The sequence below is a fragment of the Herpailurus yagouaroundi genome, unplaced genomic scaffold (assembly GCF_014898765.1).
Source record: "Herpailurus yagouaroundi ecotype Mexico unplaced genomic scaffold, PumYag 222, whole genome shotgun sequence".
NCBI lineage: Eukaryota > Metazoa > Chordata > Mammalia > Carnivora > Felidae > Herpailurus > Herpailurus yagouaroundi.
Genome location: NW_024412453.1, coordinates 120,771 through 145,043, shown reverse-complemented (window position 1 = coordinate 145,043; position 24,273 = coordinate 120,771). Strand labels below are relative to the sequence as shown.

General features: G+C 49.3%; 1 protein-coding gene across 11 annotated transcripts in view; it reads left to right on the top strand.

Moving 5' to 3' along the window:
• The window catches only part of TNRC6A (trinucleotide repeat containing adaptor 6A), a 164,346-nt gene extending 146,986 nt beyond the window's left edge, over nucleotides 1–17,360 (top strand). For 10 of the 11 annotated variants that reach the window (XM_040458740.1, XM_040458737.1, XM_040458739.1 and 7 more), the window contains 7 exons: nucleotides 7,291–7,449; nucleotides 8,298–8,438; nucleotides 9,866–9,973; nucleotides 11,286–11,507; nucleotides 13,864–13,934; nucleotides 14,658–14,797; nucleotides 15,224–17,360. In XM_040458740.1, the coding sequence (XP_040314674.1) occupies nucleotides 7,291–7,449; nucleotides 8,298–8,438; nucleotides 9,866–9,973; nucleotides 11,286–11,507; nucleotides 13,864–13,934; nucleotides 14,658–14,797; nucleotides 15,224–15,599 (1,217 nt within the window). In that variant the 3' untranslated portion in view covers nucleotides 15,600–17,360. Of the gene's footprint in view, nucleotides 1–7,290; nucleotides 7,450–8,297; nucleotides 8,439–9,865; nucleotides 9,974–11,285; nucleotides 11,508–13,863; nucleotides 13,935–14,352; nucleotides 14,482–14,657; nucleotides 14,798–15,223 lie in introns of those variants that run through there. The other variant, XR_005785551.1, reaches the window with a different exon arrangement.
• The last annotated feature ends 6,913 nt before the right edge of the window (nucleotides 17,361–24,273 follow it).

Genomic DNA, 24,273 nt, shown 5'->3' with positions numbered 1-24,273 from the left:
GAGGCCAGAGTGAGCAAATCACAGACCACTTTGTGCCGTAAATCATCTTAAATTTTCAACCCAGAGACACAGAAGACTCCAAGCAGTGTAAGTGAGGCAGAAGGCAGTGGATGAGGAGAGAGTACACCAAAAACAGCCTTAGAATTAAGGATGGAAGGGCTGGGTAACTAACTTAAGTCCTTGTGCAAATACATGATTATCCGTAACCCACCTCCTGCCTCTCTCCTTCAGCCCAACCCCTTGACCTTTAAGACTGGGCTTGGGGCCGGGTGCCTGGGTGGCTTAGTTGGTTAAGTGCCCAACTCTTTTTTAAAAAAAAGAATTTTTTTTTTTTTAATGTTTATTTATTTTTGAGAGAGAGAGAGGGAGACACAGAATCTGAAGCAGGATCCAGGCTCTGTCTGAGCGGTCAGCACAATGCCCGTTGTGAGGCTAGAACCATGAGATCATGACCTGAGCTGAAGTTGGACGCTTAACCGACTGAGCCACCCAGGCGCCCTGCGCCCGACTCTTGATTTTGGGTCAGATCATGATCTCACAGTTCATGAGATCTAGCCCTGCATCAGGCTCTGCCCTGACAGCATAGAGCCTGCTTGGGATTCTCTCTGCCCCTTCCCTGCTGACACTTTTTCTGTCTCTCAAAATAAATAAACTTTAAAAAGGGGGGGTAACTCCTGGGTGGCTCAGTCGGTTAGGCGTCCAACTTCGGCTCAGGTCACAATCTTGAAGTTTGTGAGTTGGAGCCCCACGTCGGGCTCTGTGCCGGCCGCTCAGAGCCTGGAACATAAAACATTAAAAAAAAAATGTTTTCTAAAGAAATCAGGAATAGAGGCCAGCACTCAGAAGAAAAATCTGAGCTAGAATAAGGTTTGGTATTCATCAGAATGTTGAGGTCATGGACATGGACAAGGTTGCCCAGAGCAGTGGAGCCTAGAAAAGAACAAGGACAGCCTCCGGGTGTGGCTCTAGTGAAAGGAGTAGCTGGAGAGGTCAGATGTAGAGAGCCAGAGAAATGCTTCTGTCATATGGTTTTCTGTCTTCTTGGGGTAAAATGGAGTTTTCCATGTCTGCCCTGCTTATCTGAGCCTCAATTTCTTTGTAAAAATGACCTCTTGCCTTCCGTGCACTGCTGTGGCAGGTGTCACATCCCTCATGTATCCTACAGTGCTCGGGCACGCTGGTACATGGTGTGTGTCACATAAATGGGGTCCTCAGCATAGATTTTAAAGTCACATACACTTAGGATTTCATCCCAGTTCCTAAACTCCTTAAGCCACAGTGTTTGCACCTGCAAAAGGAAATGAGACCTCCCAGAATTGTTAAAGGGACTGAATGAGGTAACAGCCGTCAAGCTCTTCCCTTGTGGCTTGGCACCTGGCCTGTGGCCATTTGGGTGGCGGGGCCTTCCTGTAAGCAGCCCGTTCCCGTGTGTCCTTCATTGGCTTCAATTAAATGATTTTGTATTTATATTTTATCTTCTTTTACAACTTAATGTTGATCTTTTTTTTTCCACTCATTTTATCGCATGGACTGTTTTTGCATACATCTGCAGTGTAAGCAGTAAATTCTTAAGTTTTTTAGTTACTAGCTTAAACAGTAAATACTTTTATTCCTATATATATTCTAGGAAAGTGCTCTTCTTCCGAGTAAGGAAGAGGTTGATCCTTTTTCTTTGCTCCAGTCTAGATCCCTGCTGTTCTTTATTTACTTAATTTGATGCTTGAAACTTAGTCATTCTTTCTTTTCTTAAAAATATTTCTATTAGTTATACAAATTACTTAATATTTACATGCTTCTCTGCTCCCAGAATGTTCTCCTTGTCTGTACTTGAGCAGGTGGCATAGCTGACAGTAACTAACCCAAGACCAGTGGTTTTCTTTCACAGGTATTATTTCGATATCTCCAGACTTACATTTCATCCCCTTAAAAATTAAGAATGGGGCACTGGGTGGCTCAGTCAGTTAAGCGACTGACTCTTGCATTCAGCTTAGACCGTGATCCCAGGGTTGTGGGATTGAGTCCTGTGTTGGGCTTCGAGCTAAGCATGGAGCCTACTTAAGATTCTCTCTCTGTCTCTCTCTGTCTCTCTCTCTCTCTCTGTCTGTCTCTCTCTGTCTCTCTCTGCCCCTCCCCCTGGACCCCCTGCACAGGTTCTCCTTCTCTCTCAAAAATTTTTTCAGAATCAAGAATGTTTGATGTATTCTGTTTTGTTGGTTTGATTCTTTCTTTGTCGTTGTATTTTTTCCTCCTTTGTAAAAATGGTTTCGGAAATACTTCTTGACCCGGTTGTGGTTTTGGTCTTCAGCTCCAGAAGGAAAGACGGTTTGATATCTGTATGTGAGAGCCTGCTAAATGTCGAGTCTTAGAGTGTTGGCTTTTTCAAAAAGCTTTGCAGTCTGTGTAAAGAAGTGCTTTTTCTTACACTACTACCCTCCAGTTCCTCACACTCTCACGTTCTCCCCTCCCGGGGCTGCTCCTTCCTGATCGGTGGCTCCTGCTGGCCTCTCTCCCAGCGGAGACTCGGAATCTTATTTGTTGGCTTTGTTTTCCCCTTTCCTTATATTAAGAAGAGGGAGAGGAATGTTAATCATCCTATTCCCATTATTGATAGTTCACTGTGGTTTCCCTTTCTCACTTATAATAAAATTCACACCTGGCTGTCGGTGTTCAGCTAGGTGCCAGCCCACGTGTTATGTTTTGTTAGACCCTCACGATTTTGAAATCATCTTTTTCAACATCCGTGTAAACATTCAGAAAACTTCACGCACAAATTCAGACTTGTGGCGTCTCTTAGAAACAAGCAGGCCTGGCGGCACGGAGCTCCGGAGCAGTGCACACCCGGAGCGGGGTAGCTGCCTGCTGGTGCGCTCGCTGCCCCGCCCCGTGGTCCCCACCACCCCCACCCCTGCCCAGCCCCGGGTGGCAGCATTTGCCATTTGCATTTGCACGTACTTGGGAGTGCGGGGCTTGTTCCGTTTCTCTTCTCCCTCCCCTCACGCCTGTGCCCTCCCTTCCACTGGGGGAAAGAGATTTTCCTACGGTCCCTAACCAGAGAGATCTCGCTCTCTAGTCATGCTCCCACTTGGGGAAGGACCATGGGAGTTTGCCTGTAGCCAACCTCCCTCGCTTCTTCATCAATCCTGAGTTCATGTTGGCATTTGTGCTTCCGTGTTGTAGAAGAGAGGGGCTGTTGTCCCCTAGCAGTGGAACGGGGTAGAGATCATCTTTAAGGGGGAGGGATGTGATGGTAGTGTTCAGGCTCACATCAAACCCGAGCTGAGGCTGGGGAAGGGAGCCGCCTGTGGGGAAGGCTTTGGCCAGCATTGACTGCTCACAACACTGTCTGAGATGGGGGTCTCTGTTTATCACCATAGAGAGCTAGTAATAAGTTACTTGTGGAGCAGAGAAGAAAGGGCGAACCCAGGAGACCTTCTGTGTCAGAAGTCCCCAAGACCACTTTCAAGGTCACTGGTTTGCCAGAAGAATTGACAGAAGTCAGGAAAGCTGTATGACTCATGGTTACGCTTTATTACAGCAAAAGAATACAGATGGAAGTCAGCAAAGGAAAAAGGCGCATAGGGCAGAGTCCAGGAGAAGTTTCCTGTTGTCCTCTCCCAGTGAAGTTTCACGGACTTCATTCTCCAGCCACACTGTGTGAAACCACATACAAAGTATTGCCGCCCAGAGAGGCTCACACAAGCCTTGGCATCCAGGGTCTTTATCGGGGGGTCAGTCACATAGGCATTAGCACCTGCGTGGTTGTGTTACGCGGTCTCCAACCCCCGCAGACCTCTCAGAGATCTGATAAAAATACTGTATGACCCAGGCCTCAGGCAGACAGAAGTAGATGTTCACCAGAAGTCACCTTGTTACCAGAAATGATCTGGCTTGGCTGAGGTGCAGGGTATGCAAAGGTACTCTTATCTGCAGGATATGCTGTGGGCTTGGAGGAGCCCAGGAGTGAGGGAGGGCCAGTCTCGTAGCTCTTTGTAACGTGTACTCTGGGCCTACCGTCCTGACTCTTTACTGCACACCTTCCGGAGTAAGAAAAGACAGCTTCGTTAAGTGAGGTAGGGTGGAATGGCAAGGACATGTGACCAGGAAGTTGTGCGTGCGTCGCAGGAGGGTTGGACCAGGTTATCTGGGAAGCTTTATGGTCTTAAGATCCTACAACTAGAAGGCAGTTGATAAAATCTTTTCCCCTCATCAGCACCCAGCACGCTGTTCTGTGGTGGGGGTACATATGTAGAATATTTATTTCCGTCTTGGGGTTGGGGGCAGTAGCTAAAGGATTCCAGAAGAAGGTTGTGATCTCTTAAGCTGAGATACGAAAGATAACAGGAGTTAACGAAGCAGAGGTGATGAGAGGGGAACCCAGGGCTGATGGGTGGAGGCCTTATAAATGATTGAAGAGTTTGAGTATTCCCCCCTCTGCAATGGAGACCTGTTGGAGACCGTTCAGCTGGGAAGTGGCATGTTTTGTGTTTGGGATTACTCTGGCTGCTTTGTGGAGACCTGGGGAGTGGAGATCAGCTGGGAAACTTCTGTGCCTGATCCAGAGCTTAGCCAAACAGCAGACAGTGTAGCCTGACCCAGTGTAGTCATTACTCAAGAGCTATATGATCATTTCACAGTACATAAGAGCATCAAATTCTTACGTTGTGCACTTGAAACTAACACAGTGTTACACATCAGCTATATCTCAGAATTTTTTGAAGACGAGATTAAACAAGTTACAAAGACACCCATTGAAACAAAAACGTAAGCCTTCCACATTTTCAGAAAAGAGAAAAACAGGTTCCATATTTTTAGAGTTTTTAAGGAATCTATAAAGAAATCAGGGCTCCTGGGTGGTCAAGTCAGTTAAGCACCTGACGGTTGATGTCGGCTCAGGTCATGATCTCACAATTCGTGATTTTGAGCCCCAAGTCTGGGCTTTGTGCCGACAGCATAGCGCTTGCTTGGGATTTTCTCCTCTCTCTCTCTCTGCCTGTCCCTGCTCTCATTCTCTCCTCCCTCTCCCTCCCTCTCTCTTTCTATCAAAATAAGTAAACTTAAAAGAAAAAAAAAGAATCTGTGAAGAAATAAAAGGCATCATATAAAATAATATGAGAAACTAGAACCAAAATATATATAAAATTGATAAGCATAAATGAGCCAAAGTAATTTATCAAAATAAATTCAGATTGAATCATAAAGCAAAATCCAACTCTTTGCATACAAGAGACCGAAAACAAAATAATTCAGAAATCACTGCATTTGGGGGACCTGGGTGGCTCAGCCGGTTGAGCATCCAATTCTTGGTTTCAGCTGAGCTCATGATCCCAGGGTCATGGGATCAAGCCCCGAGTTGGACTGAGATTGGAGCCTGTTTGGGATTCTCTCTCTCCCTCTTCCTTCTGCCCTGCCTTCACTCGCTCAGCAGCATGCGCGTTCTATCAAAACTAAATTGTTGCAGTTGTGCAAAACACAAAATTGTAGGAAGCAGAATTGATAGGACTTAGTGATTTAAGATAATGGCCGGGTGGGGGGTGGGGTGGGGGGGGGGGGGGGGGGCAGCCAGGAGAGCCTCTCTGCTTTCTAACCTAAGCAGCATCAAATCTGTCCCTCTGATTAACACGTTTGTGACATTCCGTCCTCTCCACTGGATTTGTATCTTGAAACTTTATTTGACTAAACTTGGCTTAAAGGTCAGTTTGCTAGTTTGTGAACCTTGGACTGATGATTATCAGAAATGGAAGGTGAAGTGGTCACATGGTAGAAAGAACATCGAACCCTGAATCAAACAGACCTGAATTCTAAGTTACATTTGCCACTCAGTGGCATATCACATTTGGAATTTTTCTTCAGCGTGGGAGTGGTAGTTGACATGATGGCAAAATGGCAAAATAGACACAGACCTGGGATTTGAGACCTAGCTCTGCTATTTATTAGCTGTTGGCAAGTAACTCAGCCTTTACCTGCTAAATGGGAGTATAATGATACCTCCTATGGTGTTTGGAGGGTGAATAAGGCAACACCTCAGAAGCACTCAAGCACTAGGACAGGGTGAGACACTAGTGCCCAGGCGGCGTTGGCCTTCCTTACGGTCACCGCTCACACGCCCCGCCTCTAAGACACAGCATTTCGGTGGCATAAATCCAGCTCCGCTTGCTTCAACTACACCTGCCGCCTATACAATCTCACTTCCCATCTTCTGCACCTTCTCCCATGAAGTGATTAATAGAAGGTAGTTAGGGGCCCCCGCATAGTTCAGTTAATTAAGTGTCTGGCTTTGGCGCAGGTCATGATCTCACGGTCCGTGGGTTCAAGCTCTGTGTCAGGCGCTCTGCTGTCAGCAAAAAATAGACAAGGTATATCTATTAAAAATAAACAGGGGCACTTGGTGGCTCAGTTGGTTAAGCGTCTGACTTTGGCTCAGGTCATGATCTCACGGTCCGTGAGTTCGAGCCCCACGTCGGGCTCTGCACTGACAGCTCAGAGCCTGGAGCCTCCTTCCAATTCTGTGTCTCCCTCTCTCTCTGCCCCTCCCCGACTCATGCTCTCTCAAAAAAATAAATAAAGATTAAAAAAATTTTTTAATAAGGCAAAACAAAGATCAGTGTGGAGAATAAATCATCAGGAAACAAGTGATGATTTCTAAGTGAGCATAAATTGCCCTTTTGTGGGATTTCACACTCAATTTTGATAACAGGTAGCTTCACTAATGTGGTGTAGTCACGAGGGGGTGTGTATAAGTAGAAATATAAACATCCTGAAAAAAAAGGATATTTGTCTTCATTACATGCATAGCAGTCTCAATTCTCGGGTACACCTCTTTGGCACTCACAGTGTTCCCCACCGTCGTTCTTCCTTTTCCACGGTTCTTTTCTTCTCTCCATCACTCCTCATCACCCCTTGCCCATCCTCCCCCCACACACACCTCCTGGACAGAGACTTCACTGTGCTCGTTCTCCATTTAGGCCAAGATACCAGTGTTTTAACGATTTGAAAGTAAGTGTGTACTCGTACCCGGGTCACTTGTTGATGGCTCTGGTCCTTATTATCCTTCCGGAAATAAAATTCGTGATGATAATTTCCAGATCTCAGTACATGAGAGCGTGAAAAGTGACTGAAGTCTGGGCGAGTGCTGAGCCTTGTTTTCGCCTTGCCTTTTCACATGGCCTGCAGAACACAACTTGGAACCCGCAGACCCATGACGAGTTCTCTCTTGCTATTGGAGAAACCGCAAGAAATAAATTCACGCGTATATTTTGCCTCACGTTTACTGCCCTGTGTCTCCCTCTGTAGGTGCTATTTCAAGTGGTTTCAGGCTGGAAGAGTCTCCGTTTGTTCCCTATGACTTTATGAACAGCAGTACTTCTCCAGCCAGTCCTCCAGGTTCAATAGGAGACGGCTGGCCACGTGCCAAATCGCCTAACGGCTCTAGCAGTGTTAATTGGCCACCAGGTAAAGTGCTGCCGGCTTCCTCCGTGAGGGTTTCTTCCCAGTAAGGTTGCGTTATCTCTAGAGGTTGTAGGTTCTACTGTAGCCCAGTCCTGGGCCGAGGGTGGGGGGGACACGGATAGGACGCATGGAAAGCTGAGCCTCAGGTCTTGGGCCAGCGAGCGGGTCTGGCCCGTTACCAGTGCCCCTGTGCTCCAGGCAGCGAGAGCGGAGTCAGTCCCGCAGGCCAGCGTGAAGAATAACGCAAAACCTCCGTTCGTTGTTCCTCTTCGCCGTGTTGGGGGACCAACTTGACCGTGTTTTCTGTGGGCTGAGGAGTCACCAGAAATGTAGTTATGGCTGCCTTTTCTGTCGCGTTGCTATGGCTTGTGATTTAATAAAGCGCTTTAAAATGTTAGTGTTTAAAAATATGCAAGCACAGGGGCGCCTGGGTGGCGCAGTCGGTTAAGCGTCCGACTTCAGCCAGGTCACGATCTCGCAGTCCGTGAGTTCGAGCCCCGCGTCAGGCTCTGGGCTGATGGCTCAGAGCCTGGAGCCTGTTTCGGATTCTGTGTCTCCCTCTCTCTCTGCCCCTCCCCCGTTCATGCTCTGTCTCTCTCTGTCCCAAAAATAAATAAACGTTGAAAAAAAAATTTTTTTTTTAAATAAAAATAAAAATATGCAAGCGCAGAGAAATTATTTCACTAGCAAAAATGTGCAAATTATTCATAAGTAGCAGCTTATGTTACACTAATTATGGTAACTGAATCAGGAGAATTGCGTGGGCTTTAGGAATAAACGTTTTGGATATTTAATAACTGATTTTTAAGTGACAAATAAGCCTGAACTAATTTTAAGTATTTCCTTCCCAGAATTTCGCCCTGGTGAACCATGGAAAGGTTATCCAAACATCGACCCTGAAACTGACCCTTACGTCACTCCTGGCAGTGTCATAAACAATCTTTCAATTAATACTGTGCGGGAAGTTGACCACCTCAGGGACAGGAACAGTGGTACGTAGGCGGCACAAGTCAGAATTTCTGAATGATGCTGGATGATATGGTTTAAGAATGGTTCAAAGCAGATGTGAAACTTACAGCAAAGCACCCGACATCCAAGGGAATAGTGAACATAAAAAGAGAATTCGCCATTTTCCCAGAGGTGACTCTTTGCCACTTTAGAAACGATGGGGACTTATTAGCACCTGATATGGTAAACAAACATATTCACTGCATCAGTTAACACAAAGCTCCAGCGAACGTTTGCTCTCCAGTAATTGTAGTAACAATTAAAAGGTGTTTATCTGCTTTATATGTGGCTTCAGTGTTGACGTGGTTAAGAAACGGGTTCTTCTTTTTGTAAAAGATTTTCTGTCGTTAATTGTTTATGCACTCTGGGTGTTAAAGGACTTCGTGGGAAGAAGCAGTTGAGCTTTCCTTGTTTTTCCGAAAGTGAAAATTAAGGCCAAGTTAAGGGTCCCGCTCAGACACACGTTTCAGTGGGGTATCAAAGGAAATCGTCCCGCCACCTACCATAGGTCTTCAGCCCAGTTGCGGGGTTCTGGGCACACTCCCGGAGAAGGATGAATGAGATGGAAGCATTTTCCGTTTCTGAAACCTGTATCCTCCTATTCCGCTAGCCAGCTTATAATAAAATGTAAAGCAGTCAGCATTTTACAGTAAATGCATCATTCGTGAACAGGTGTTGGCCATATCACAGTGGTAAGGACGGCATCCTCCTCGTTGTAAAATGGCTGAATTTAGGCCACTGTGTAGAAGTAGTGGACGTACCCACTGCTCTCCCAGAGGAAAGCGGGACAGAGCCAAGCGTAGGGCCTCACAGCTTCTTAACGGAAGCATCCGGTGGCTTGCAGAAACGGGCTTCTTTTTGTACAAGATAGCCAGAAGAGGAGTTTGGATTCGATGTTAGAAGCAGCACACCATTGAAGGTTTTGAGCCCCAGACTTGCGGTCGCAGGTGGGCGGGCGGGCTGGCTGCGGCGAGCAGGGGGGACTGGAGTGGGAAGCCAGGACAGAGCGGTCACGGTCCAGCCCAGAGTAGCGAGTGGTGCTGGGCAGGGGGCGTGTACCAAGAAGTCCCTGGAGCTGAGACGGGGCTTGGGGGCGGGAGGATCGAGCCCTCCTGGAGCAGGGACTGGGACTAGGAGGCCCGCTGTCCCCGAGCGTGTCACGGATAGTGACACGGACAGTGCTGAGAATCAGGCGGAGGAGGGGAGCCACGTCCCCGAGCCGCAGCAGGATGATGAGCGGACAGGAAGGTGCGGTCGTGGGCACAGGCAGCGGCCCCGGACCCCGGCGTCCGCTTTCCTTTCTTGGGCCGTGCTGTCGTGTTGCAGCCTCACCAGGTTCTTCTGCTGCTTCTCAGGCACCACGTACGTCCCTTGATCTGGGGATGACTAATTGGGCTTTTCCCCCACATAGGGTCATCCTCATCCTTGAACACCACGCTGCCTTCAACTAGTGCCTGGTCATCCATTCGTGCCTCCAACTACAACGTTCCCCTCAGCAGTACAGCACAAAGCACTTCAGGTGGGCTCGTCCGGGCTTGCCGAGGCCCCGTCAGAGCGGGGGGGGGGGCCCTCTCCTTTTTGTCTAAAGGCTTTTCAGGGAGGAGAGTATATTTCTGAGCCTGGGAAAGCACTTGTAACCCCATTGATCCCTTTTTCAAATGGACCGTACCCAGCAGTCTTTTCCGAAAACAGCCTGCTGTCACTCCTATCTGAGAGCCAGCTTAGTTAGTGCGCTTTCTCTCAAAGCGCTTCTCCAATGAAGAAGCTTTTATTTTTGTAATTTCTAATCCTTCACAGACTGATAATTTTATTAAGTGTAGTAAACCTGAATTTGGAGTTGCTGGAAAAGTGCAAGTTGTGGCAATGTCACGTTGCTGTCAGTTTACAGACACTCACTCTGAATTTCTGTACTCAGCTGTCACACACCAGTAGGAAACTGTTGTGACCAGTCTTCTGACCACACTCAAAGTCACGCTGACTTACAGGACGTGCACGTTATGAATCAAGTAGAAAAATGGTGGACAGTGACAGAAGTTATAAAATTCTCCATCCTCTTGCACCCCCGCCCCCCCCCCATGGTTTTTTAGCATTATTTTGAAATAGTTTACCGTGTGCCTGATCCCGCACACCCCGATTGCCACGAGGCTGCATGCTTCAGGAAGTGAGCTTGCTGGCTTTTTTTTCCCCCCTTTCTTTTTTAAGCCACACAGGCCTAGGTTTGAATCCTGGCTGTGTGCGGGACCCATAGGCAAGTTGCTTAACCTCTGTGCTCCTCGGTAGGATGTGTGTCGGGACTAGAGAGAGAGCACACACCAAGTGCCCAGCAGCTGGGCGCTTAGCGCACACAGGCCCCCAGTGAACGTCTGCGGTGGAGGCCCCCTGAGACGACCGCCTGACTACTATTGTGGTCCTTTTTCCTGTGTGTAAACCAGAGAGTTCTAAAATCTATGTAATGATCCATGTGGCGGTGTCGAGTGGCTCAGTTATGGTCATGAAGGGAATGTGCTCCCAGTTGCTATTTTAGTGTAATTCAGAGTGTTTTTAGCTTTGTTTCAGTTTCGATTACAGTAATGTACACTGGGCTAAGAATTTCACAAGTCTTGAAATTATTAAGAATATTAGATGAATGGTCTGAATTGTTTTGAGTCAAGGGAGCAGTTTCATTTTGGTTTTTGTGGGTTTTGGGCTGTTTAGTTTGATTTGGGGATTTTTGACAGTCTTTTGATTGGTTTGCTTTTCGTGGGAGAATGGATGCTATCATTATTTAAATTTTCTCTTTTCTAAAAGTATTATCTTCCCCCCTCTCTGCTGTGTTTTCTCCCTGTGAGTAGCCAGAAATAGTGATTCCAAATTGACATGGTCTCCTGGTTCAGTTACAAACACCTCTCTGGCTCATGAGCTGTGGAAGGTCCCTTTACCACCTAAAAACATCACTGCTCCGTCCCGCCCACCTCCGGGACTGACTGGTCAGAAGCCACCCTTGTCTACGTGGGATAACTCTCCCCTTCGTGTAGGTGGAGGATGGGGAAATTCTGACGCCAGGTATACCCCAGGTAAGATGGAGGAGATGTGCAGGGTGGTCTCGTGTGCTTTATTTGCTGAACAAGAACCGGCACGAACAGTTGAGTTTAACAGAGACCGAAGTAGCATATATTGCGTTACCCTCTGTGGAGCAGGATTAGACCTTAAATAAACACACGGTTCTCCGTCATCGCCATCTTCCGCAACTTCCATGTCTTTGTCACTCTTAAATTTTACTTTGTGTCTGGTTTACTTAGGAACACTTACACCCAAACACACACAACAGTCAGTGGCACGGTTCACGAAACGGGCATCCCCTCTCTTTGAGAGGTTCCTCAGGAACGCATCTGAAACCGTACGACAGCTTCCGGGTCGCAGCAGCCCGCAGAGGATCGCCGTGTCACAAAGACACGTAGGGGCTGGGCAAGGTGGAAGCAGCCCGCCTGGCTTTGCAAACTGGGCCCTGTTCAGGGAAGCCTGGCCTGTGATCCAGATGATGCTGACCTTTGCTGTTTCAGCAGGGGCACATGAGGGTGAAAGGCGGTGCTGACTTAACCCCGTGGGGCCAGCAGGCACGGGGCAGCCTGTCCCAGGACACCGCCACACACGCCTCCCCTCCTCCCTTCCCCTAGCACGGGATTTGGACGGGCGTTGTGTCCCCGCCCTGACACACACACACTCACACAGCCACAGATTTAATTCAGAGCTGTGTACCGATTCTACCAGTAAATACAGTTCCAGTCTTCATTCTCCCCCAGGCCCAGAACTGTAGCAGCCTTCGCATCTCTAGGCTGAAAAGAGTAGTAAAACCTCCCAGTGATTTCTGATCTTTACACCCGTGACTGGCTGAAAGAAAGCTTGGCAGTGTTTCACTTGGGGGGACTTTGGGTGGGGGGGAGTTTTAATTACATGAAAAGAACACTTGAATGTGTTCCAAGCTGCTAAATGCCAATGAATGTCATTGGTGTCGGGTGTGTGAGTGGATCTTTCAGACCCCAGGCATGGCTGGGCGTGGCCAAGTGGCTGGTGGCAGTACCCAGGGAGGGGAGCTGGTGAAAGTGGCCCGGGACCCCCACCCCCACCCCCTTATGAGGGTGGGTGCAGTTGAGGGTGAATAAGCCACGCAGAGCAGAGGGAATAGCATGTGCCCGGGGCGCAAGTGCTCCTGGGCGGAGTCACTAGAGATGCAGGGGGAGAAAGGAGCAGGCAGGAGCCCTGTCCCGCCGCATCTTCCCGAGCCATACTGGAGACTCTGTGAGGCACCCTGGATACCCGTAGGGATGACTTGAGCATGTCTTAGTTCTGGGAGCGGGTGCCCTGGGGCTGAGCCGGAAGGCCAGGCTCGGGGCTCCTGGCCCCCCCAGGCAGAAGCGGGAACGTCTGGGCCATTGCAAGCTTTCTCTTTGTAACTGAAGTGCAGCTGACACACAGCCCTGCAGTGGCTTCTGGTGCAGGACGTATGATGCAGCAATCCTGCACGTCACTGCTCACCACCGGTGTGGCGACCGTCTGTCCCCATATGCTGTTCCGGTGCCGCTGACCGTGTCCCCGATGCTGTGCCTTTCCTTCCTGTGCCTTATTCATTGCACAGCTGGAAGCCTATGCCTACCCCCCCCCCCCCGCCCGCCAAGTTGCCCACCTCCGCCCCTTGCCATGGCAGCCAGCGGTTTGTTCTCTGTACGTATAGGTCTGGTTCTGCCTTGTGTGTTCGTTTGTTTGTTCTTTAAATTCTGCATATGGGCGAAATCATACGTGTTTGTCTTTCTCTGTCCGATGTATTTCGCTAAGCATCGTACTCTCTAGCTCCATCCGTGTTGTTGCCATCCATACGCGGCAGCATCTCTTCCTTTTTTGTGGCTAAGTAATATTCCGTTGTGTGTATAACCACCTCTTCCTTATCTTCCTTATCCATCATCTGTCGATGGATACCGATTGCAAGCTTTTAAGTCCCCTTAGAGCTTCACGCTCTGTACGACAGGTATGCAGAGTCATGGAAGGATACCCGAGGTCGTCCCAAACTGAGGCCTTTCCCAGAGAGCACCCTTTTGAGGTAGTTTTAGCTTTACAGTTGAAAAGGTCGCAAAGGGATCTCGCCTGTTGTACCTCACCCGCCTGCCAAGTGATGAGCTGGGGGCTGTCTGAGCTCACTCTCCCCAGAGGCAGAGCCACGTGTCCCAGGAAGTCAGGCCCAGTCAGAGCTGGGGTGAGCTGGCATTCTGAGCCTGGGGGAAGAGCGCCCCGTGTACGAGTGCAGGTAAGAGGGAAGTGATGCGCGCCACGGGCCCTGGTGATGCTCCTGAATAGCTGTCATTTGACTGGGAAGTGTGTGTCCTAAAAGACATTCAGGCCACAGCCTTGGAAAACTGACTCGCCCTTTTTTGTCCTTAGGTTCCAGCTGGGGTGAGAGCAGCTCAGGGAGAATAACAAATTGGCTTGTTCTAAAGAACCTTACACCTCAGGTAAGAGTTCCAGGCATCCTGGCTGCTGGGCACACGCCAGCCGGCACAGGAGCAAAGGGGTCCAGTCTGCTTTGAGAGGAGGTTCTGCCCAGGCCCGCTAAGTGGGACAAAGCAGATGTCAAGGCCGGGCAGAGGACACAACAGGGCACGATCTTCAGATGCCTCAGGCAGGTTATGGTCCGACCTTGGTTGTTTTTTTTTTTTACCCTGTGAAATGTACCCAGGAGCCAACCGAAGTACAGGTTCCTCGGGGTCTGCATTTCGTAAGGGCATTTGAAGCAGTTTGGAGCAGGTGGTCCTGGTCCTTCCTGCACTCGAGAAACCCTGGTCCACCCTCTCAGACTAGAACATTTCCTTAGTCCCCGGACCACCCTCCTCTGGAGGCCGGATGTTAAGAGCCCACCCCCTCCTCTCCCAGGGAGCAGTGCCTTGATGAATCCTGTCCTCAGGGCAGGGAAGAGAGAAGACACGAAGCCACAGCAGGGGCATATGGCTAACTAAGGAAGTGGGGATCTGGGGAGTGTCCAGGAGTCTAGAGGCCACAGAGGTACGGCTCTGGGACCAGTGGAGGTGGGGAGGGGGGCACTGTACCCCATCACAGCAGTGAGCCCCAGTGACCAGTGGCAGCAGGAGAGAGAGCAGCGGCGTCCCAGCCGGGGACAGCCTCCCTGGATGGTCCCCGTGGCGCTGGTCTGACGGGCGGCTCCCCACACTGTCTCCTAGATCGATGGCTCAACTCTGCGTACTCTGTGCATGCAGCACGGCCCACTGATAACATTCCACCTGAACCTCCCACATGGAAATGCTCTGGTCCGTTACAGCTCAAAAGAAGAGGTAGTGAAGGCACAGAAGTCTCTGCACATGTAAGTTCCGGCCGGTGCAGGACGCCCGCAAAGCGTCCTCACAATGCAAGAGTTTGGGGTTCTCTGTGCGAGGGCACAGCCGATGACACTGTGTAGCGTCTCCGGGCCCGCGTGCGGGGCCCCGCGGTGAGAGCGCCTCACAGGGCGGCAGCCTCGCCGTGAGTCGGGCTCCCGGGTCAGTACTCGGAGGCGAAACGTCTTCCGCCACAGTGGCCCCCAGACCTCTTCAGTCGCCTGTAGGAGACCGGAGCCTTGGTCTTGGTGGCACAGCCACACTCCCGGGGCAGCTTTCGCCCCGGCAGCCGGCCTGTCGCCGCCTCCCCGCCTCCCCTGACCCTTGGAGCAGAGGCTGAGTTCTCCCCCCACTTGGGGTCAGACCCCTTGACGCCCTGAGTTTTCACCACGCCCCGTGTCTCTTCCCTCCAGGTGTGTATTGGGGAACACTACTATTCTTGCTGAGTTTGCCAGTGAAGAGGAGATCAGCCGTTTCTTTGCACAAAGTCAGTCTCTGACCCCTTCTCCCGGCTGGCAGTCTCTTGGGTCCAGCCAGAGCCGGCTGGGCTCCCTCGACTGTTCGCACTCGTTCTCCAGCCGGACCGATCTCAATCACTGGAATGGTGCTGGGCTGTCGGGAACGAGCTGTGGAGACCTTCACGGCACTTCACTCTGGGGGGCCCCCCATTATTCCACAAGCCTGTGGGGGCCTCCCAGCAGCAGCGACCCCCGGGGAATGAGCAGCCCGTCCCCCATTAATGCTTTTCTTTCTGTTGACCACCTGGGTGGGGGTGGAGAGTCCATGTAGCGCGTAGACGCAGACTCACGAACTGTGACCTCAAGACGCGAAAGAAAGGAGCACTAAGTTGGGCTCGCCGCCTGCAGCCAGGGGCCACCTGTGGGAACAGCTATTCTCTGCACATTTTCCACTTTGTTTTCCCTGAAACATATCAGTTTGAATACTTGAATCATGCAGGCCAATATTATAATGTGAAAAGGTATCTATCTATTTACACTCCCAAATAGCGCCATACATGCTAAACCGTATAGAATGAGCTCACGTGTATAGTCATCATGTTTAGCCTTTGGGTTTGGTTTCTTTTTGTTTTTTTATTTTTTGCCTGCCTTGTTTCCCTCCCCGTCCCTTACCCCATTTTCATTTTCTTCCCCCCCCTTTCTTTTTTTTCTTTTCCTTTTTTTTTTTTTTTGGCAAAACCATTTTTTTGGGCTGATAATGTATGAGCTTTTAACTTTGCACTGAATGATGTTCTCTCCGTCTCATCGGCAATATGGGGGGGCAGCTGTTCCAGTGTAAATGTTTACTCAAGGACGTTCTTAAAAGGTGTGCGCTCTCTACTATGCCTTGATGTTTGCCTACCTTATTGTGGTGTTGTGGAGTTTAAAACATCGAGTTCTGATGCTGACTTAGGACTATAATGAAAGTATTGCACCAGTGTTTTCATGTTCTAAAACTAAAGAATTTCGCTCTGCAGTTTGAAAAACTGTGGCCACAGCTGTGACTTGCAGCCCCCCCTGCCACCCAGGACGGGCCCTGCACTTTGAATAGGCTTTCCATTTTGTTTTGAAGGTTCCCACGTTGAACCTTCTTGTTTACAGATTTTTTTGTTTTTTTGAGAAAAAAAAAAAATGTTTACTCTTCCATCATTTAAAAAAAATGTAAAAGACAAAAAAAAAAAAAAATGGAGGATGATTTACAAGATGCTTTCTATCTCTGGGAAAAAGGAGCAGCATTTGGCCATGTTCTTTTGTTTTTCTATTCCTGTCCTAAATCGAAGAGCATGGTTCTCAGGAAAACCAGTTCCCCAGTTAGGAAACAATAAAAAAATAAAAAATTAAAAAAAAAAAAAAACCTCCTTGTAGTTTCTTATAGGAAAAAAAGAAAACCCCGACTTTTAGCACTGATACTACACATTGCTCTGTTCAAGAATTTTCTCTGCCAAAAATAAAAAAAAATAAAAAAGAAAAAACAAAAAAAACGCTTGAAGCTGGAGTCGACATTCTGCTTTCAGATGCTGTCTTTTTATTAGTGAGTGATGATGGTTTGCTAATAATCAATAGGTGATAATAATTTTTGTAATCCCATCAAGTGGCTCTCTGTTTCTGCTCTCTTGTGACTGTGTTAATGTTGAACTGTTGTACCTTAAAGCCGAAATCAGTAACTATGCATACTGTAGCCAAGGTATTGGGCTCACAGAATTGTTCGTTGTATAAAGATTTTAAATGTTGTTGCAAACTAACGAGTTACACCGTTTTTAAACTTCCTTTCTCTCCTCGCCCCCCCCCCTTTTTTTGCCCACAAATGGTATTATAATGCTTGCTTAGTCAAAGAAGACGGGCCAAACGAGGGTAAACATTTTAACAGCGCAGAATTTGCCATCATTTCATTGCCTTGATGCTAACTGTTTGTGTCCTAAGATGCAAAAGAAGTCAGTGGCTTTTAACTGTTTACAAATAGAATGTGATTGTAAAATGTACAGTTTGGTTGTGTTTGAATTATGAAATCCCTCCCAATATAATAAACCATGACTTTTTGGCTGCTCAACATTAATTGTCTCTTTTTTGTGAATTTATTTGTACGCTCTTTTTTTACAATGAACGTTTCAACGTTGCTGTGTATGAGGGTCCTCATAGAGCAACCGAGTAAAAATCTAAGCAAATATTTGAACATTCTATCCGAACTTCTCCACAATTTCACCCTGAAATAATGTGAGAACAATGGGAAACTGTAGCTTGCTCCTCCCTACCCTCTTTGAGCATCTTTGGGATCTGGTTGCTCAAAGCTCTTCTGTGACTTCATCTTCCCCACCATTTGTGCCCACCTCAAGCCTCAGCAAGAGACCGTTTGGAACATGAAGCTTAATGACTTGACAGTGTTCTAGTGTCAAACTCATACCTCTGTTACAAAACGAGAAACGCCACAACCTGGACTGGCCTTTTTCTCCCCCCTTCACGGCCCTCTGTCCCGGCCGCGGGAGCTCGGGGGCAAACCTGCGCGTGTATTTCCGTGGAGGACTCCAAATCGCGCTCCAGCTTGCCGGGTGTGAGCCGCCACTGGACACCTTCCTATGAGCGAATGTTCAGTGCATTCAGTGTATATTGACTTCCATACTGGTTTTTCCAAAAACCAAAGGTAGCTTTGAAAAACCACGTTTGGAAATGTTTGGGACGTTAAGCTGATTGACCTTTTGGGGCTCTGAGTAGTATCTATAATTGAATTCATAACTGCGTTAATTGTATTGTTAAAGTGTTTGGGAGTTTTTTGCGCTTGTTATGTGGAAAATAAAGTGTTTGATTTAAAAAATGAAAAAGTGGTCTTGAGTTTTGGCCCGTCCTTCCGTTACTACAGCTCCCGTTTCCCGAGCGACCGTGTTCCTCAGTCTTCCGTAACCCTTCTCAGGCGCTCGGGCCTCAGTCCGGGCCCGACCTTGATGTGTCCCCGGGCCCCGTGCTGGCCCCACGGCCTCGAGTCGCCGCCTGCCTGGGGGAGGCGGCCTAAATGCTTTACCGTTCCCGTCGTGCGTTCGTAAGGACCGCTGGCCACAGTCGCGTGGCTCCCGTGCCCCTGGACGCGTGCCGGGCCCTGGATGTCCTGAGCTGCTCTGCTTTGCTGCTTTGGTGCTGCCGTTCCCAAGCGGGCCTGCCCAACGACTCCCACCCTACCTACCCTCGAGGACGGTCCTGCTGAGCTCGCCTCACCTCCGCCCCTCCCCCTGCCATTGCCGCTTGCTACAAAATCCTCATCCCCTCCCTGGTCATCATCCGGAGGCTCTGGGCCAGGCCACTGTGTGAGCTCCGGCTCGCCTGTGGAAGCCACGTGCCCAGTCACGTGGTCGGTGCTCAGTAAACACCGGAAGGCGTAAACGCTGTTGCCCATTGACGTTCGAGGACCAAAAATTGCAATGGTGCCTCCCTGTTAAACTGGTTGTACCAGGGAAGGTCGGGGTGAAGTTCTTGACAAGGTGGGGTCAAATTCAGGTTAAAGGGTATGGAGGGAACAGTGTGAAGATAGGGGATTGGGGTGAAGGGGGCGGATGTTCGGATCCAGGACAAACGGAAGCCGCACCCAGCAAGCTGGCTCACCGCTGGGCTGAGACACCACTTCCCGGAGCACTGGCTCTGTGCCGTCCTCCCTCTTCCCCAGAGTTTCGCTCTTCTCCTGTGGAGCCCTTAAATTCAGGTGCGGGCGGTGGGGTCGCAGGACAGGAGCCGGAATCGCAACCCTAGCGAGCCTTGGGAGCCCCTTCTGGAGACCTGGCCTCTGGCCCTGGCAGGCCCTCCTCCGAGCAGACATTTGCAAGGTCACGGGGAAGGGGGAACAAGAGTGATGGTAACTCAAGGGTCCTCCGCATGCCCAGTGCTTTGCACACGTTGTCTCACTTGACCTTCATTCAGAGCGCCCCAACGTGGCCCTGAAACAGGAAACAAAGCATAGCGCAGCAACCCTCAAACCCCCCACCAACACACCCCCAAAATTAAGCAGAGGGCGGAGAAGTGCATCTCCTCGGGATTGGGGTGCACAGGTTTAAGCTCTGCACCTTCGGCTCAAAAAAACATGTGAGTGTTGCATTCTGCACTGTCGCTGTTTTCATCCACAGTGTTTTAAAAAGCCAGTTGCCCTGTTCTGATGCTTGCAAAAGGTAAGCCATGGTGAGGCCCCCAGCAGCCCCACTTGGGTCAGCTTGGGTGGCAGAGACTGAGCTCCAGCAAAGGGGCAAGAGAGTGATTCCCCTAGTCCGGGAGCCCGGTCCAAGCCTTGGGGATGCCCCTGTCCTGGCTGGCTGTTGACCTACCAGGTAGGGGAGCACCCAGACCTGCTGGTAGATGAGGGCCCAGCTTCGGATAGTGAGGGAGGCTGTACCGCGGTCCAACCAACTCACAGAAGACAAAAAAAAAGACAAGCTTTAAATGCCCCTGGGTCTTGAACAGTCTGTAGGCTGAATTCAACTCAGACCCCCTGTTACATTACCACATCACTGAACCACCTTGAGTCTCCACTGACTTTGTAGTTTTTAAAACCAACTTATCTTCTATTTTAATGTTTATTTACCTTTGAGAGGGATAGACACAGTGAGCAGGGGAGGGGCAGAGAGAGAGGGAGACACAGAATCCGAAGCAGGCTCCAGACTCTGAGGTGTCAGCCCAGAGCCTGACGCGGGGCTCGAACTCACAAACCGCGAGATCATGACCTGAGCCAAAGTCGGACGCTCAACCGGCTGAGCCACTCAGGCACCCCTAAGACCAACTTTTTAAAACAATCGCTTGGTGAAGGAAAATTGGCGATGTCATCACTGTGTGGAAAATCAGTGCCACTTGCCGTAAAAAAGCAGGAGCTATAAAAACCTCACACACAAATCTGCTCGATTCTGGTGTGATTCGGCCCAAGTCAGGGGGGGAATTAGAGATGGCCCGCGCGACGTGGCGGGGACACACCTGCCGGGGCAAGGCTGCATTCGCCTGTGAGGGGGTGTTACTCCTTTAAAAAGCTCCAGGTTTCCCTCGCCCCCGGGGGGTGGTCCCCCTGCACTGGGCACGGACCCCAAGCTGCTTCCGTGGTCCACGAGGCCCTGCCCTCCTGCCTGGCCCCTCACACTCCCCACAAGGGGGCTGGGGACATCCTGCTACTCTGGTCACAGCCCTGGGGAACAGACACCCCCCCCCCCCACACACACACACAAGGCTTGGCTGAGAAAAGTAGAATCGGTCCCTATTCAGGGATGGGAAGATGCAGTCTCCCAGGCGGTTCCTGGAGCTTCAGGGGGGGTTGTGGGAACCCGGGAAAGGGAGCCGCTTCTGAGCCATCCTGCTCTTCTAGAAGGACAGCTAGCTGGGCGGTGGGCACGAATGGCAGTGGGAGAAAGAGCTTGAGCCGGAGAGGGGCTTGCAGTGGGAGCCCTGGCCAGGCCAGGGAGCATGCGCGGATAAGAGTGCAACCCGCCCAGAGGAGCCCCGCTTGGAAGAGGCAGGGAACGGAGTTTCTGGAAACCAGAAGGGGAAGTTCCAGATCCATATTTGAGAGTGGAGTTTCAGAATAAACAGGATGGAATCCGGCATGGTTAATTTTATGTGTCAGCTTGGTATGTTTCTGTGGGGGTATTTTTGTTTTTGTTTTAATTTTTTTTTCAACGTTTATTTATTTATTTATTTATTTGGGGGGGACAGAGAGAGACAGAGCATGAACAGGGGAGGGGCAGAAAGAGAGGGAGACACAGAATCGGAAACAGGCTCCAGGCTCTGAGCCATCAGCCCAGAGCCTGACGCGGGGCTCGAACTCACGGACCGCGAGATCGTGACCTGGCTGAAGTCGGACGCTTAACCGACTGCGCCACCCAGGCGCCCCTGTGGGGGTGTTTTTGGATGAGACTGACATTTAAATCGGTAGCCTTTGAGTAGAGAGATGGTCCTCCATGTGGGTGGGCCTCATCCAATCAGTTGAAGGCTTGACTAGACCGAAAAGGCTGATCTCCCCTGAGCAACAGGAGCAGTCTTTGAACTTGAAATGCACCCCTTTCCTGGGTCTCCAGCCTGCTGAGCTGCCCTGCAGGTTTTGGACTTGCTAGCCTTTACAATCATGTGAACCAGTACCTTAAAACAGATCCCTTTTGGAGGCACCTTGTTGTCTCAGTCGGTGGAGTGAGTGACTCTTGACCTCAGGGTTGTGAGCTTGGGCCCCATGTTAGGTGTAGAGATTACTTAAAGTCTTAGGGATGCCTCGGTGACTCAGTTAAGCATCCAATTCTTTTGTTTTGTTTTGTTTTTCCTTTTCAATGTTTATTCGTTTTTGAGAGATGGAGACAGAGCACGAGTGGGGGGGAAGGGCCGACAGAGGGAGAGACAGAATCTGAAGCGGGCTCCAGGCTCTGATGGTGGCAGCACAGAGCCTGATGCGGGGCTTGAACTCACAGACCATGAGATCACCACCTGAGCAGAGGTAGGACGCTTAACTGACTCAGCCACCCAGGCGCCCCAAGCGTCCAACTCTTGATTTGGGCTCAGGTCATGATCTCATGGTTTGTGAGTTCGAGCCCTGCATCAGGCTCTGTGCTGTCAGCACAGAGCCTGCTAGGGATTCTCTCTCTCTCTGCACCTCTCCCACTCATGCTCCCTCTCTCCCTCTCTCTCAACATAAATAGATATTTTTAAAAAGTTAAAAAAACTCTCGATATATACACAATTCTATTGTTTTCATTCTTTTTCTGTAATACCCTGACTAATGCATCCCAGAGTGAGACCGTCTCCTAATAGAAAGCGTGTGGACGCTGGGCCGGAACGATTGGTGAGTATCTGGATGCCGGGTAGGTAGGAAACCAGTGCTCAGCAAAACTAGAACTGTTTCAAGTGTATGTGTCCAGTGGGTGGTGACTTCTGGGAAGGATTGACCGCATTTTTGTCTGTGCTAATCTGTCCCCACCTCCAAGAGCATCCGCTCCTTAAAACAGCTTTATCAAGAGCTTGTTAATGGGCTGTGGTGCCCTCGTGGCTGTAGTCGAGTTTAGGACATTTGCGTCCTTCTGTCGCCCTTATGGCAATCATCGTCCATTTCCCCTCCAACCGCCCCGCCCCAGGCAACTTACTAATCCACTTTATATAAATCTGCCTGTTCTGGACACTTCTTATAAAACCCTCTACGTCTCACAGCACGTATGGTGACACCTTCTGTGTCTGGCTCAGCAGAAATTTCCCTGAGCGTGATGTTTTCAAGTTTCATCCACGTATCAGTACTTCATACCCTCTATGGCTGAACAATACACCATTGTATGGATGGACCACATTTTGTTTCTCCTTCATCAGTTGGACAGTTGGGTCGTTTCCGTTTTTTGGCTGTTGTGAATAAGGCTGCTGTGAACACTCACATACAGTGTTTGTGTGAGAACACCAGCTTCCTAAGAGAAAGCGGTTGTCTGTTTTGCTTACTTCCGGCTCCCCGGTCCCCGGGAGACTACGTGGTTCATGGCCGGCAGACAGGGACGACGCAGGGCGTGAATGCTTTCTTGGGTGGCCTTGTACACGATACTTAATATTTCTGCCTCTTCGGCTGTAAAATAGAGATACAATCTGAGTCTATCATTCCGAAATCCAGGAGGCTCTGAAAGACCAAATTCTTTTTGGTGAGTTTGTAAGCAAACTCGCTTGGTGCAAAATTGATTTGAGGCTATTCACGGGTCTTATTTATAGCGTGAAAAGTTCTGCAGTCTCACTGCAGAAACAGTGACGTGCTCGATGACGGAGAATGGCCCCAGTCCCCACTGAGGTGTCGGTAAAATACAGGAACGATACTGAGCCACACGGGGGCGCCCGCTGGGCACTTAATGCATGGTTTGCTATGCAGCAATTATGCCTCCATATGGCCTTTTTTTTTTAAGACCAAGAAAAAGAAAAGGAAAGAAAAGAAAAGGAGAAAAGAAAAGAAAAAAAGAAAAGAAAAGAAAAAAGAAAAGAAAAGAAAAACAGGAAAGAAAAGAAAAGAAGAAAAAAGAAAAGAAAAGAGGCTCCCTTTGGTCACTCTTGCATTACAGTGTTAAAAGTACTCTTGCAAGGTGGTGGGGAGTGGCCTTGAAACTGCCCAGCCAGCGGCGGCGAGAGCGCAACCCTCCTTTGCTGTGGCTTTTCTAGCCCTTGATGGGTTTGGGGTCTTTTAGGCCTGGACCTATTTGCCTGTAAGTGGAGAAAGCAGCCACCAGAGGGCGCACCGTGACTCCCTTTTTCTGGAAGAAGCCTTGACAAATCGTTTCACTAGGAGAGAGATTCGCAGGCTTTCCCACACAATCCTACCTAAAGCCTTGAAAAAACAAAATCGAGAACAGCCAAACAAACCACTGTCAAAAACTTTTGCAAAGATCCGTCTTCCATGCACCAGCCATCCCACGTCGAGGATCTGACCTAGAGAGATTCTATCTAGGAGACCACATTGACCCCAATATTCACACTCTGTGTGTTAAAAATAAACATTACAGAAAAAAATTTGTTTTAAAGACAAACTACGCCCCACATGGGGCTAGAACTCACAGACCCCAAGATCAAGAGTCTCATGTTCTACTGACTGAGCCAGCCAGGTGTCCCAGAGGAAAAAAGAATTTTTTAAATTACTGTTTGAGGGGTGCTTGGGTGGCTCATTAGGTTAAGCATCTCACTCTTGATTCCGGGTCACGATCTCACAGTTTGTGAGTTTGAGCCCTGCATTGGTCTCTGTGCTGACAGCATGGAGCCTACTTGGGATTCTCTCTCTCTCTCCCTGTCTTTCTGCCTCTCTCTCTCTCTCTCTCTCTCTCTCAGAAATATATGAATAAATATTTTAAAAAATAAAAATAAATTGTTGTTTGAAAGAGCAGAGAGCTAGACCCAGGGAAACCTCTCTCCTGGGAAAGCTGCTTAAACTTATGCAGAAAAAAATCAAAGTACTTGCACATCTAGAGTTCCAGTAACAGAGGAGGGAAACTAAACAACTGGGAGAATAATCCCAATAG